Below are 15,356 nucleotides of genomic sequence, written 5' to 3'. Positions count from 1 at the left end.
GAGTGCTCTGACCAAAAAAAAAAGATAGGATGCTTCTGAGGTAATGTGATCTCTGCCCTGGCAAAGATTTATTGGACTCAAAAATGGGGGTTCTCGAGTTTAGCTTCCACATGAAGAAAAGCCCCTGAGGTTTTACAAAGTTGGAAGTGGAACTGAAGTGATGACATACAGCCAAAACCTGTAGCTACCAAGACCTTGAATGAGAGTGTGATCTGGTAAGAGCTCTGCAAATAAAGGCAAGATGTCAACAGGAAGCCATCTGTCTCAGCCAGGACCCCAGGCTAGGAACAAACAGTACCTCGCACAACATTCTTCCACTGAAGCCCTCAGTGGAAGCCTCTATTAAACTGCTCTGACGTGGCCCTCATTCAAGTTAGATAACATCAGGCAACCATACATGAGTTTAGTTCCAGTTCACAATAGAATTCCAAAACTCAAAATGAGATGAGATGAGTAAAGAGTAGGGCCCGTGGAAGGCTTATTTAGAGGAGGGTTGGGCTTGGGTGATTTTTACCATCAGGTTTCTAGTGGGGGTGCAGGAATACGTGGGCAGTGTTGCTTTTGTCTGTTGCTGGATGGGGACAGGCTGGGTGATGGTGGGTTCAAGATCCGAGGTTAGAGGAGATTTAGGTACCTGAGGAGCAAGTTTGATATAGGAGAAATGTACCCAATATGGGATATATTTTTTAGCTGGGTTAGCATGTCAGTGTGATATATTGTTTGAGATAATAAAGTGTGTAGTGGTCCTATGCTTATGTAAAATTGGTTATGGAGTTAGGTGAGGATATGTTGAGTGTGATTACTGGGGAAAATTATTTTGCTATGTAGATGAAACTATCTGTTTGGTTGCTTTAAGCTTAACTAGGGTGCATCTTTCTTTCTCTGCATAAGGGGGTGCCTCGGTAGGCATTGTAAGGAGGATGAAATAGATATGGGCTTGTTTTCCTTTTTGCCTTAGTGTCTACTTTGTGATTTCCCTGAGCTATGATATCTGTCCTGGCTTGATGTCCCTTGCAGTGGATAACCTCTGCTTTTGTCGGGAGCTGAGCTGCTTGAACAAGTTTGAGAATGAGATGTTTGTTGATGATAGGAAAGTGTTTAGAGGTGAGATATTCCCTTTTTTTTTTTCAAATTGATATGTGTGTTTGGGAATTAGTTTGGCGTGTAAGAACTGAATTTGGGATGGAGAGGCTGCAGCGATGGCCTGGTGGGTTAGTAGGCTGGAAATAGCATGAAAGGAGTGGACAGTTACCTGGGCAAAGGGAACTAACTTAAGGGTTTTTTGACTGAGAATTGCTGCTGCTGCTAAGGGGTGGAGGCAAGCTGGCCACCCTAGGAAGAGGGAATCGAGTGGTTTGGAAAAATAGGCTATCACTTGTTGGTCTGGTCTATATTGCCATGCTAACAGCTCGAAAGCAAAGCCATCTTTTATGTCGATGTGTAGGAGAAAAGGTTTATTTGGGCTTGGAAGGGACTTAAAATTAGGTATTTAAATTCTGAAAAAATTGGCAAGGCCTAAAAATGATAGGAGTTCTTGTTTAGTATGGAGCAGGGGGAAGGTAGTTATTAGGTCCTATCTTTTTGGAGTTAGGTGTTTATGAGTGGGGGTGATGGAGAGTCTGAGATATGTGGCCTGAGTTTGAGAGAACTGGCCTTTGTTTCACAACATGCAGTATCCCCGACTGGCAAGAAAGTTTCGGAGTTTGGAAGTATGGAGATGAGAAAGGTTCTCAGATGGACTACAGAGGAGGAGATCATCCACGTACTGTAAGAGGACGCTTGGGGAAAGGTCAAGCTGCTATAAGTTGGCTACTAGGGCTTGACTGAACAGGTGGTGACTATCTTGAAACCCTTGAGGCAAGACTGTCCACATCAGTTGCTGGGTTATTTTCGTGGTTGGGTTGGTCCAGGTGAAAGCAAAGAGGTATTGGGAGGCCAGGGAAAGTGGGATAATGAAGAAGGCATCTTTGAGGTCCAGGATGGTAAAGTGGGAGGTTTGAGGTGGAATGTGTGACAAGAGAGAATAGGGTTAGGGACGATGGAGTTGATAGAGACGGTGGCCTCATTGAGTGTGCAGAGATTTTGGACAAGATGGTGTTAGGATGGGGGAATTGATGGGAGAGGTGGCAGGTCGAAGCAGACCTGCTGCCAGCAGGCAGTCTATAATGGGCTTCAGACTGTTTAAGGCCAAGGGGGTTAATAGGTATTGAGGTTTGTTGGGGATATGGGAGTTATTTTTTAGGGTTACAGAGACCGGAGCATGGTGGGAGGTGATGGAAGGATTGTTTGTGTTCCAGATATTGGGATTAATCACTGTTAGCCAGAATGGCGAGGGAATGTTTGGGATAGTGTGAAGGGACTGCCTTAAAATTAGAAAAAGAATGAGAGGGGTGGGATTATCTGGTGAGAGCATGGAGTTAAAATAACTAAGAGATATAGATGTGTGCAGTTTGGTTAGAATATCAAGTCCGAGAAGTGGGGTTGGACAGTGGGGCAGTACTAGAAAGGAGGGGGTGAATGCCTAATGCCCAGTGAGATAGGTTAGGGGAGGGGTACTTAGGGCTTGGGTCACCTTGCTGTCTATTCCTACAACCAATATGGCAGAGGGAGTTAGGAGCCCCCCAAATTTGGGCAGGACAGAATACATAGCTCCTGTATCAAGGATAAAGGAAACAAGCTTACCTGCCACCAGTATATTTACCCTGGGTTCTGCAGCCATGATGGGAAAATGTAATTAGATGGTTTTTGAGCCAGAGTTAACAATATTAGCATTAGCAATATCAGCACAAATACTTATGAGAACAAAGGATAGTCAAAATCTGAGGAGGGTATTCATTACGAAACCCTGGGAAATGGGAAAATGTAGCTAGATAGACTAGCAAACAAGATAGGGAAATTTTAAAGAAGAACTGGAGACAACCTATAACCAGATCACCCTTAGTTAATTTAGTTAATTGCATTATATTATAATTCTGGAGTATTCACAGTATGGAAAAATGGAGAAGGAGAAGGAGGGAGAGGGAGGAAGGGGGCGGTTTACTCGTGTTAGGATAAAAATAGCCAACTTCATCTTTTTGGCATGTATCTTTGAATTGGTTTTCAGCTGTGCCCAAAGCTGCAGATCTGTGAATAAACAACTGCCTTGGTTACTGCTAAAACCCGGTGTCCGGTGTTTTATTGAGAGTATTTTTTACACAAGGAAGAAGGAGAATGGGTTAGAGGGGGTGTAGAAGGTCGAGAGGAAAGTGGCTTTTTCTGGACAAGGAGATTTTGGTGGGTAGTGAGCTATTTGCAGAGAGTCTTTGCTCCAAAGAGTCCAGAAAGCCTGAGCATAGGGAAGTTCTGACCATGTTCCCTACTGCTGGAGAAAGTTATCGAGGTCTACGAGAACTCCAAAGTCAAATGTGCCATTTTCCAGCCACCGACTCTCATTATTTAGAGGATATTGGGGCCACGCAACAGTGGACATAAAGACAAGTCGATGGGCCTTGACTTCTCCATTTAGCTGGAGAGATTTGAGATTATGGACTAAATACCTAAGAGGGGTATCTTTGGGTGGAAGGGACTGGCCGATTCCCATGGTGACAGAGTTAATGTGAGTCCGAGAAGGAGGAGGAGGATGAATCCAAGCCAACATTACCGGCTCCTCAATCTGTTCAGACAAGTGTCCCTGTTTCGACCAGAGAGTGGAGGGCCTAAGGCCAAGAGGAGAGGCACTGATTCCTCCCAGACATCTCTAGGAGTCATCAGGCCCCAGAGCGTGGGTCTGGATTGACCCAAGGAGTCAGGTGACTCCGAGAGTGGTTCCGACTGAGGGCTCAGATTTAGGTCCAGACTGCTCGGAATGGTTTCAGATAGACCAGGAAACAGAACCACCAGAGGAGACGAAGGCGAGGACTCACCCATAAATCCAAGGGCCAGTGTTGATTGGGAGTAAATGGCAGTCAGGGAAGGGGTCAGAGGAAAAAGGAGGTGGGTGGGGTCAGCAAGCCAGAGGGGAAGCTCGAGCTGCTGACTCATGGAGATCTGAGTGACTCCGGGTCCAAGGATTGGGGCCATCTTGGGGCCCAAGGCCGACTTGGGAGTCCTGGTTGAGCCGGTGTCCCAGTCCTGGGCTTCGTCACCATAATGTAAGAATGGATTCGCTCAGAAAGCCATTAAGATGCAGCAAGCAGGAAAAAAGTTTATTGGGAGAATCAGCAAGCAGGGAGGGAACCGTGCCGCAGATGGCTCTGACTCTGAACTCCTAGGGAAGGAGGAGGTTGCTTTATAGAGGGGAAGAAAAAAGAAACTATTGAATTCAGTCACCGTTTTTGGTTATCTCGCAGCTGCAAGTGTGACAGGCTGATCAAGGCCAAATTCGGCACAGCTTGATGCATCCTGCTATCTTCTAGGCCACTACAGGCGGGGGAACTCCTGGCCCAAAATATCGTTATCTCCCAAGCAGCTGCAGGTGGGCGGGGGGAGAGCATGGGAACTGAGGCTGTCAATATGCCAATTATAACTCAATAAAAAAGTAACCAGTAATAGAAAAACAATAAATACATAAATTTTTTAAAAAGTTAACCAGAAAGCAAGTGCATGAAAGAGCAAGGTAATTGCAGATTTTTAATCTATTTAAAAATTGTGTTTTTACATACTATGCCTCAAAAATTCATAATTTGCTGGAGATTGACTGTGGAAGAAAGGGTGGCCAGGGTGCGGGGAAAAAGAAAAGAAAAAAATGCATAATTTACTATGGAATGCTCTCTGAGATGTAATAGTCAAATAAAAAGCAAATTATAGATTATTATTCATGGTTAGACCCCCAGCTATGTAAAAATACCAAATTATCCATGCCCAATTAAAATGATTATCTGTTTTTAAAAATTTTGCCAATCTTATTATATAAAATGCTGTGTTTTAAATTGTATGTCTTACACTTAAATCTTTAATCTAGAAGTTATTTTTGGGTCATGAGAAGCAGAGATTTTAAAATATTTTTCAGATAGGAAGCCATGTCCCAATACCAGATACTCTTTTTTAAATAAATAAATGAAATCCTGTAAAATTCAAAACAAGATGGAATATTACTGTTGAAATAATGTCTATGAAATATGAGAACATGTTTCAGGATTATATCAGGTAAAAAAGTACCAGGAAAATTTTAATTTTCACATTTTCTTAAAACTAAAAATTATTTAATCTAATTTTCAGTTTTATTAAATTCCTGTAGATAAAGATTGTGGCCTATTATTCATACAACTATTAATTATTCATGCAATTATTTATTATTCATACAACTGTTATTTGTGGAAAAGTTTTTTACTTCAATTTTATATTTTTCTTTCTAGAAAAGATTTCTGTGTACACAAAGATGAACCATGTGATACTGTTGGTAAGTGTCTATATAAATTTTTACACTTTTGAGGATTTCTGGGGACCTTGAATACAACTAGAGGAAATTATTGGAGAGTGCTGCTTTTAATGGAATATTTTTAGAATATCAGTTATATATTTCCAATTTATATGTTTAACCATTTGTCAACACTTCAATTATTAATGAAACATCTTCAAGATATGTATACATTATATATTTGAAAAACTTTTAAGTGATGCTTTAAGAATACAATGGGTTTTTATTTGTTATTTTCCCAGAGATATACATATGGGTTTAATAAAATTCTATTATTATTGGTAAACCAGGGCAAAATATATTAATGACAGTATGATTGCCTTTTGTAGGCTAACAGATTTGATTTTAAGCTCTATATGCTTGCAGTTCTTTGCAGTCAAAGAAAGTCCATTTAATTTGCATGATTAATGACAATTTTTATACATGAAGTGGTAAACTTTCTATATATTTGTCCTAGATATCTAAAATCCCTTAAACATAGCCATGTAGCCAATAAAATCCATGAAACCACAGTTCTAGATATATGCTAAATATGCCAATATAAGTTCATCTATATAAATTTACCTATCTAAATATATCTATATAACTATATACAGATATAAACTATGTAGCTATATATATAGTTTTAAGTCATGTAGCTGTAAATAATAAGATATTATTGGTAAGACAAATATAAGAGTCATAATCTGATTTTGATGTCATGTGGGGTTCATTTCTACAGGGTAATAAGTATCTTAACCATCTTGAGGTTCTTTGTAAGATGAATAATCAAAAGGGGATAGAAACAGAATTAAAGGTTATAGGTATTTAAAAAATAATTCTAATTAGTTCCATTAACTTAAGTTCTCATCAACCTCCTCATGTGATTAAAATCTGAGATAATAAGTGGGAGATAATTAAAATAAAGCAGGTGATGATGGAGTCAAAGGAATGTTTCATTCAGAAGGGACTTGAAGCATAAAATGAACTGGACACCTAAGCAAAAGCTGACTTGATTTAGGGAGGATATTCATACTGTTAACTCACTTACCTGCTTCCTGTAGTTTTCTTTTCCTCTTGCCTGGATCTCCATAAATTAAATTTCAATATAGGTTTAATCAACCCAACCATGGAAACTTTTGATTACCAATAAAACTTGTCTCAAGATAATGACCTTTTCTCCACTTAAACAGCTAAGTTGCCCTTAAAGCCTTTTTTAATATAGACCAATTTCATTTGAGCATCTGAGAGAAACCAGCAGTATCTCCAGTAATTATTCCCCTTTATAACATAGGCTCACGGGCTAAGAAAGCAAATACGAATGTGAAGCAAATCAAAATGGTTTTGATTATGACTATGTTTCACATCTTGCTAAATCTGTCATTGAAATTAGCATTGGTTTTGTGATATATGCATATATTATCTATGAAACTTATTTCCTGGTTTAAAGCCTATTTGATGAATGAAGCACCTTGGTGTGTTTGGACAATAGGAAGGTGGTGCAGTCAGCCCCAGCTCTGTTAGCCCTGCCCGGTAGAGCTTGTTATAGCACAGAGGGTGGGAAGTCCAGTGCCCTTCCTGAGATCCCTCTGGAGATCTTTGTGTGCTTAGATTCTCGGAGTCACCTCTGGCATCATTAAATACTAGTTTCCTTCTCACTGTCTTATGGCAGTTCTTTTTCTCAGCCCGAATATGAGACAAGGGTCTTTTGCCTATTTAATCTTGAGCAGAGTAAAAATCTGAAATATTTCTTCAGGACAGAGAAAATGAAAACTTCTAACAACCACTTCAGAAGAGTAGTCTCTTCATTCCATCATCCCGTTCCCCATCTCCCCCTGTCTCACACTGCCCCCAGTCTTCTGTTACGTTAACCATGCTCATGCCTAGAGATGTACGTACTTGCAGAAGGTTCAGGCATTTATGGGAATAGGTATGGTGGCTGCCACCCATCACCTGTGCATTTACACTGTGCAGCAACAATGTCATGGAGGAAAGGGATGCTTCTCTAGCAGTGGGTCATGATTAGTCTAGACCCATCCACAGCATCATTTCAGGACCACAGCCCTAAGCTGGTGAACAAATGGCACTACCGTGGTTATGACACGTGACCTGTCACCTGTTTGCCTCATTAAGCTGAAGAGAGGGACATTTTTCATGGTTGAAGCTTGTTCATATATGTACCCACTGAACATAAACCAAGAAGCTATAATTGCAAAGAGAACCTGCCTTGGGATGGATCTGAACTCAGACACAATAGAATGGATAGAGGGAAGGGGCCTCTTTACTTGATTACGTTGTTGAATCCCTGCATTCTCCTGCCTTGAGTCCACTCTAATCTCTGGATTTCAGAAGGTGTGAGCCAGTAAATATGTTTAGTATTTAAGCCAATTTAAGATTTCATTTCTGTAACTTGCAGCCTAAAGCATAGATATTCACATATGCATTTATAAGAATAGAAGAATATGGGGCAATATTAATAATTTCTACTATTATTAAGATGATGCTGGTAACTTGCTCTGTGACTTGTTCAAATATTAAACAAGCATGTGTAGCTTATTGATCATCTTAACAGTTCTCAATCTCCACTATAATAAACCAAAAGGGATTTAAGGGCTTAAATCAATAAAGTGTTTATTGACACACACCTTTTTTTTTTTTTTTTCTATTTTTAAATCATTTTTATTTTCCGGTTGCAGTTGAGATACATTATTATATTAGTTTCAGGTGTATACCCCAGTGATTAGACATTATATAATCTACTAAGTGATCATCCTGATAAATCTCCCACCCATCTGACACCATACATAGTTATGAGAATATTATTGACTATATTTCACATGCTGTACTTTATATCCCATGATTATTCTGTAATAAACAATTTTTACTTCTTAATCCTTTCATCTTTTTCATCCATCTCCCGAACAGTCTCCCATCTTGCAGCCATCAAAGTGTTCCCTGTGTCTATAAGTCTGTTTCTCTTCTGCATGTTTGTTTATTAATTATTTATTTTTTAATTCTTTCTATTGTTGTTCTATTAACAGTTGTCGCAGTATTTCCCTGTTGCTCTCCCCTACCTCTCACATCCCCCCTTTTTTGTTTTTTAGATTCAATTGTTGATAGATATGTATTTATTGCCATTTTATTGTTCATATTTTTTATCTCTTTTTTATTCTTAAAAGAGACCCTTTAAGCTTTCATATAGTACTGTTTGGTTGTAATGAACTCCTTTAACTCTTTCATTCTGGGGAGCTCTTTTTCTGTCCTTCAATTATAAATCACAGCTTTGCTGGGTAGAGTGATCTTGGTTGTAGGTCCTTGCTTTTCATCACTTTGAATATTTCTTTCCAATTCCTTCTGGCCTGAAAAGTTTCCATTGGGAAATCAACTGAGTTTTATGGGAGCTCCCCTATAGGTAACTACTTTTCTCTTGCTGCTTTTAAGATCCTCTCTTTGTGTTTAAACTGTTGCATTTTAAATATTATGTGGTTTTGTGTGGGTCTCTTTGGGTTCATCTTGTATGGAACTCTCCATACTTTCTGGACTCACATGTCTATTTCCTTCCCCATGTTAGATAAGTTTTCTGTCATTGTTTTTTCAAATAGGTTTTAAATTTCTTGTTCTCGCTCTTCCTTCAGGCACCCTATGATGCAAATGTTGGTATGCTTGAAGTTGTCCCAGAACTTCTTACACTATTTTCATTTTGGGGGAATTCTTTTTTCTTTTTGCTATTCCAATTGGGTATATTTTGCTTCCTTATATTCCAAATTGCTGATCTGATTCTTGGCTTCATCTGCACTACTGTTGATTCCCTGTAAATTATTCTTTATTTCAGTTAGTGTATCCCTCATTTTTGACTGGTCCTTTTTTTTGCTGTTGATGTTTTCACTAAATTCACTGAGCATCCTTATAACCAGTGTTTTGAATTCTGCATCTAGTAGATTGCTTATCTCTATTTTCTTTAGTTCTTTTTATGGAGTTTTGTTCTGTTCTTTCATTGGACATATTTCTTAGTCTCCTCATGTGGCAGCCTCCTATGTTTATTTCTATTTATTAGGTGGAGCTCCTGTATGTACCAGGCTTGGTCATGTAGCTTAATGTGGTTGGTGTCCTGTAGGATCCAGTGGCACAGCCTCCCCTATCACCCAAGTTGGGCACTTGAAGTGCACCTCCCCATGTGGGCTGAGTACACCCTCCTCTTATAGTTGAGCCTTGATTGCTGTTGACATGTCAATGTGTGGGATTTACCCCCAAGCCAATTAGCTGCAAGGACTGGCTGTGACCACTGACCTCTGACCACCATGGAGGATCAGCAGGGGCCTGCCCCACAGAGCAGGACTTCCTCCTGCAGGACTCTGGTGCTGCTGAGTCTGCCCCTTGAGTGTGTTGCTTGTGGAGGTGGATGGGTGATGGTGCTTTGACTCAGTCTGAGGCTGGCCACTGAGTGTGCTGGCTCTGGACCTTCTGGGAGGTGCAGGCCACATTCAACCACTTCCTGTGTTCTGCCCAGGGCCAACTGGCTTGAGCTTCAAAATGATCTGCTGGGCTTGGAGGTGTCCTAATGAGGCCAAGCTGCAAACCAAGGCCAGCTGCTGCTAGTGCCAGGCCTGGGGCCACTTAGCGAGAGGTACAGGGTATTCTATGGCCAGGTACATATGCTGTTTGTTGGACAGATTTTAGGATATTCTGAAACATAAGCCACAACAGGTTATTTGTATGAAAAAAGTCACTGGAAACAGCTTGAGTGAGCCTGAAAGTTGGGTGGGGTGGCACCTCAGGGAATCACTAGGGTGGGGAAACAGTGTGAGCCAGGGAGATGGAGACTCAGATATGACACCCTCCTGCCAGTTCTGGGGAATGGGCTAATCAGAGGAACAGTGGCCCCTGTCAGTACTTCTGTCTGGGAGAAAGCTGACCCCCAGCTCTTGCCCTGATGTCTGACAATTCAGTTTCTCCCTGTATGTCTCTGGTGCCTTTCAAGCTGCTTCCCCAGTGCTGGAGCTCAGAAGGACTGAGTCTGTGCATGGGTTCTTTAAGAGGAACTGCCTGCTACTCCAGAAGCCGTCGTCTCACTTAGCAACAGTCCCCATTGGTTTTTACAACCAGAAGCTATGGGGACTTCTCCTCCTGGCTTTGGAACCATGGGCTGGTAGCCTGGTGTGGGGCTAGGACCCCTTGCTCCTCAGGGGTGAGCTTCACAGCCAAGGTATCCCTCCTGATTTTTATCTGCCACACATGGGTGTGGGAGTAGTCTGTTCTGCATTTCCTATCAGTCTAATGTGGCTACTTCTTTAATCCTCTAGTTGTAAGACTTCTATCAGCCAGACTTCAGGTGCCTCTGCATGATGGTTGTTCCATAGTTTAGTTGAAATTTTAATGTGTTTGTGGGAGGAGGTGAGTAACGTGTTTACCTACGCTGCCATCTTGCCTGGAAGTCTACACACATTTCTAAATCTTATGTTATATACGGAGTATATTTTTGCCAGATTCTTAAGTCAGTGTGTACCTTCTTTTCTTTTGTATCTAATACTGATGTGAAGTCAGCCCATTTCATTTTGGGTACTGTAATGAAAATAATGAAAGAGAGGAAGGAAAAAGGAAATATGTGGATTTAGTATTGATTACTTTGAATAATAGGGGCCTGAATGATAACTTTAACATGACAATTTCCCTACTCTCCAGGGTATAGTGAGAGAGGAAGGACAACAGTTAATAACTTTGAATATATAGTATTAAGTTGAGTTATAAATGAAGAGGAATGCCTATATTTCATTTATTTTTGAGAGGAGAAATTATTTTTGGATAAAGTTGACAAATGACATTCTGTAAATTTAAGATGTGCAGTGTGTTACTTTGATACACTGATATATTGTACTATGGGTATTGTAACTATCACATTACATACTTATTGTCTAATTTCAATATACTGTACATGTGATCTCTATGGCTTATTTAATGTTCATTATAAGTTTGTTCCCTTAAACACTTTCAATCTGGTAACTACCATTTTATTCTGTTTCTTTTTTACATGTTGAATTTTCTTTTTTGGATTACACATATAAGTGATATCATATGATACTTGCCTTTCTCTGACTTATATCCTTAGCATAATGTTCTCAAGGTCCTTTTATGCTGTTGCAAATGGCAGAATATCCTCCTTTCTTATGGCTGAATAATATTCCATTGTTTTAATTCTTTTAATTTTTAAAATTTTTCAAGTATAGTTTACATACAATATTATATTAGTTTTAGGTGTACAACATAGTGGTAGACAGTTATATACCTTACAAAGTGATCAGTCTGGTACCCATCCAGCACCAGACATAGTTATTACAATATTACTGCCTGTGTTCCCTATAGGAATGCCTATATTTCAAAAGGAATGAAATATAATGCATAAAGCTGTGCATTATAATTTGAGCCACACATTCATGGACATTATCTTACTTAATTTCTTCAAAATCTGAACTCTAGTTTTATTATTTTATAAATGAATAAAACTGAAATAGAACAGAGCACTGATTTTCAAGTCAGACATCTAGATTTATTTTTATTTTTTTTCAGATTTAATGTGTTTTATTGATTAAAGTATTACATTTGTGCCAATTTCCCTTCCCTCTGCTCCCCTCCACCCGGTGGCCCCCCCTCCCTCCAGTTGTCCCCCCCTTTTAGATTATGTCCATTAGTTGTGCATACAGTTCCTCCCAACCTCTCTCCATCTATTCCATTCCCTCCTACCATGATCCCCAATTCCTATATCATCTCCCTCCCTCTCCCCACTCCCCCTCCCTGTTGACCTCCCCCCAATATGCTTCCCGTACCCACAGTTCCTTTTCCACTCTCGTTGCCTGTTTAGTTTGCCTTTGTTTCATCTCCCTAGCTTCTGTTTTTTAAACCAGTCCCTTTAACATCTCATATAACAGTGGTTTGGATCTAATGAACTCTTTCAGTTTTATTTTGTCCTGGAAACACTTTCTCTGTCCTTCTATTCTGAATGACAATTTCGCTGGATAGAGTATTCGTGGTTGTAGGTTTTGGATTTTCATTACTTTGAATATTTCTTGCCAGTCCCTTCTTGCCTGTAGGGTCTCTCTTGAGAAGTCAGCTGATAGTCTAATTGAGACCCCTTTGTACATAATTCTTTTCTTCTCTCTTGCTGCTTTTAAGATTCTCTCTTTATCTTTAATTTTTGACATTTTGATTATAATGTGTCTTGGAGTGGTTCTCCCTGGGTCCAGTCTCTTGGGAACTCTCCTTGCTTCCTGGACCTGCAAGTCTATTCCCTTCCCCAAGTCTGGGAAGTTCTCCTTTATTATATTTTCACTCAATTTTTCAAGTTCTAGTTCATCTTCCTTGCTCTCTGGCAAACCAATGATTCTTATGTTGGGCCTTTTATAGCTGTCCCAGAGGTTTCTGATCCTCTCATCCTTGCTTCCCGTTTCCTCTCTCTGCATTGGTTGACTGCTTGTTCCTTCTCCATATTCCAGTTTGTTGAAATGAACTCTGGATTTTTTTTCCTCACCATCTGTCTCGTATGTGGTTTTGTTCCTTTCGTTATGAATGTTTTTCGCTTCTTTCTTATCTTTTTCCTGCTCTTTTGTGAATTCTGTAAGCCACCTGATAACAATGGCCCAGAACTGAGCCTCTGACAGGTTTCTTATCTGTTCATCTGTCAGGTTCTCTATCTGTTGCCTGGTGAGCTGTGCTACCGGGATTTCTATAGTTGTCTGCCTCATTTTGACAGATGCGTTTTGTTTTCTTGGGCCGGCTGTAGGGGGCAGTGCCTGTGTACGCGTCACAATTCAGCGACTGGCGCCTGTCTGCGACCTATTTCGCAGCCCTGTGGTGCTTTCTTTGGGGGCGGGGGTCCAAGATGGATTCACACAGTTATTCAGCTAGGAGACCGGGATCCGTCCTCCCGCCCCCCTGGGCCTCACTGTTCAAGGCGATGCGGCGGCCGCTCTCCCCAGCGCCGGGGTCGCGCACCACCAGGGGCTTGACCACAGCCGGGATTCCTCGCCGCCCCGCCGCTCCAGGTGTGACCGCAAACAGCGCTGCCCTCTTTAACTCTTACCTGCCCAAATGGCACCGCTGGTTTATAACTTCATATGTTGGGCTTCCGTGTAGTTTTATTTACTGGAATTTCTAGTTATCCTTTGTTTTGAAGTAGTTGTATTCCTCTCTAGTTGTAGAGGGAGACCTAGCGTGTCCGTCTAAGCCTCCATCTTGGCCGGAAGTCCCAGACATCTAGATTTAAATCAGAGCTCTTCTGTTACCTACATGACTGTGGGCACATTATTTAACATGTTGAAAGTTTGGATTCCTCACTTTTATTTTTTTATAAAGCCAAAAATTTTATCATTAACATATAAAATTTCCCATAATTGCTTCTTTTGTGTCTAAATACCCTCATGAATAAATGGGTCTTCTTGGTTGTGGAACTTAGTATCTATATATCATTATGGACCTTTCTGTCATTGTATTAAAATGTCAGATTATATTCGCCACAAAAATAGAGGCTATGTTATCGACTTCACATAATTTTTGTAAAACTCTGACACTTGTTAAGGCAGCTATTTTTAAATCAGCATTTAATGTGTACTAGTTTTTATCACTTCCTTTTTTGGTTTAATCTTTATGTACTTTTTTCCATTACTATTTATTCCCCTTATCATGGACATGGACAACAATGTGGCGATTGCTGGGAGGAGGGGGTATCACTTCCTTTTTTTCCCTGCAGAGAGGTTACAAGATTTGCCCAGCATCACTGTCAGTAAGTAGTAGTGTTGGCCTCTGCTTCAGATCTTCTTAATTTAATGAGAGTCAGCTTTTCTTTATAACATGATACATTTGTATACTAGAGGAAACTACAACTAGAACACTCAAGGTGAGAAAAATATCCTTGAATGAAGTTATAGAATAAAACTGTAAATTAAAATACAGACAAAAATGGCAAATATAAACTTGGAAGTAACTGTTGTTTGTCAGCATTTTAATTTTGAAACAATAGGATATTTTGCTCATTTGCTCATGCAAAAGATAAGTTCATTTTAAATGAGGTGGCCTTTAGCAATGTTATGAGATATTATAAATAAATACTTCAGTTGATAAATTGTATGTATTTATTAAGTTTCTATTTGAAAAACTAAACAGCTTTTAAAGGGTAAAAAGTAAAAGTTGTTTTAGCACCCCCAGAATCACACTGTTTTTCTGTTGTTTTAGGTAAGTAGTTTAGTCGATTGGTATGTAGGTATCTAAATACTGGAAGAAAAGATTCTATTAAATGATTTAATCAACAAAATATAAATTCTAAGACATGTGTATTTACCTTCTAACATTCCTGAAATTGAGATTTATTTCATAATCAATGGTCTATTAGAATTGTGTCATAGTTCAATTCAGAGTTTTAAAAATCTTAGGTTGGATGAACTATGATATATCATGGTATTCTTATGTTTCAGGGGAAATAAAGTATAATTCTGGATGTAAGTGCCAATTACTTATATACCAGTATTGCTAGTGAAGTTGCGTTACTTCCTGTGGCAGGAGGAATAGCAGTCCTTGAAGATGTCCATGTCCTAATCCCTGGAACCCAGGAATGTTAGGTTACACAGCAAAGGGAAAGGAAGGTTGCAGAGGAAAGTAAGGCTATTGATCAAGTGATCTTAAAGTAGGAATGTTATCCTGGGCCAACCTGCTATGTCCAATGCAATCATAAAGGTTCTTAAAAGTGGAAGACCTTGGAGCCAGAGGGAGATGCGATTATTGGATAAAGGCATGGAGAGCTGTGATGTGAGAAGGATTCAGCTCGTCATTACTAACTTTGAAGATGGAGGAAGGGGCCCTGAGTAACATTGACTTTAGAACCTATAAAAAGCAAGGAATGGGTTTTTTTCTGACAGTCTTCAGAAAGGAGGGACATCTATGTGACCCCTCGATTTTAGCCACTGAACTCTGGTTGAACTTCTAACATAGGGAATTGTAA

The 15,356-nt window shown here is 39.9% G+C and overlaps 1 protein-coding gene across 1 annotated transcript in view; it reads left to right on the top strand.

Moving 5' to 3' along the window:
* ADAMTS19 (ADAM metallopeptidase with thrombospondin type 1 motif 19) overlaps positions 1-15,356 on the top strand; it is a 294,467-nt gene that overhangs the window by 90,402 nt on the left and 188,709 nt on the right. The window contains exon 7 of the mRNA XM_090289153.1: positions 5,334-5,377. Coding sequence (XP_090145279.1) covers positions 5,334-5,377 — 44 coding nt within the window. The remainder of the gene's footprint in view (positions 1-5,333; positions 5,378-15,356) is intronic.

This window comes from Furipterus horrens, unplaced genomic scaffold (genome assembly GCF_987537825.1).
Source record: "Furipterus horrens unplaced genomic scaffold, mFurHor1.1.pri manual_scaffold_10, whole genome shotgun sequence".
NCBI lineage: Eukaryota > Metazoa > Chordata > Mammalia > Chiroptera > Furipteridae > Furipterus > Furipterus horrens.
The sequence above is the reverse complement of the archived record's forward strand: the minus strand, read 5'-3'. Positions and strand labels throughout refer to the sequence as shown.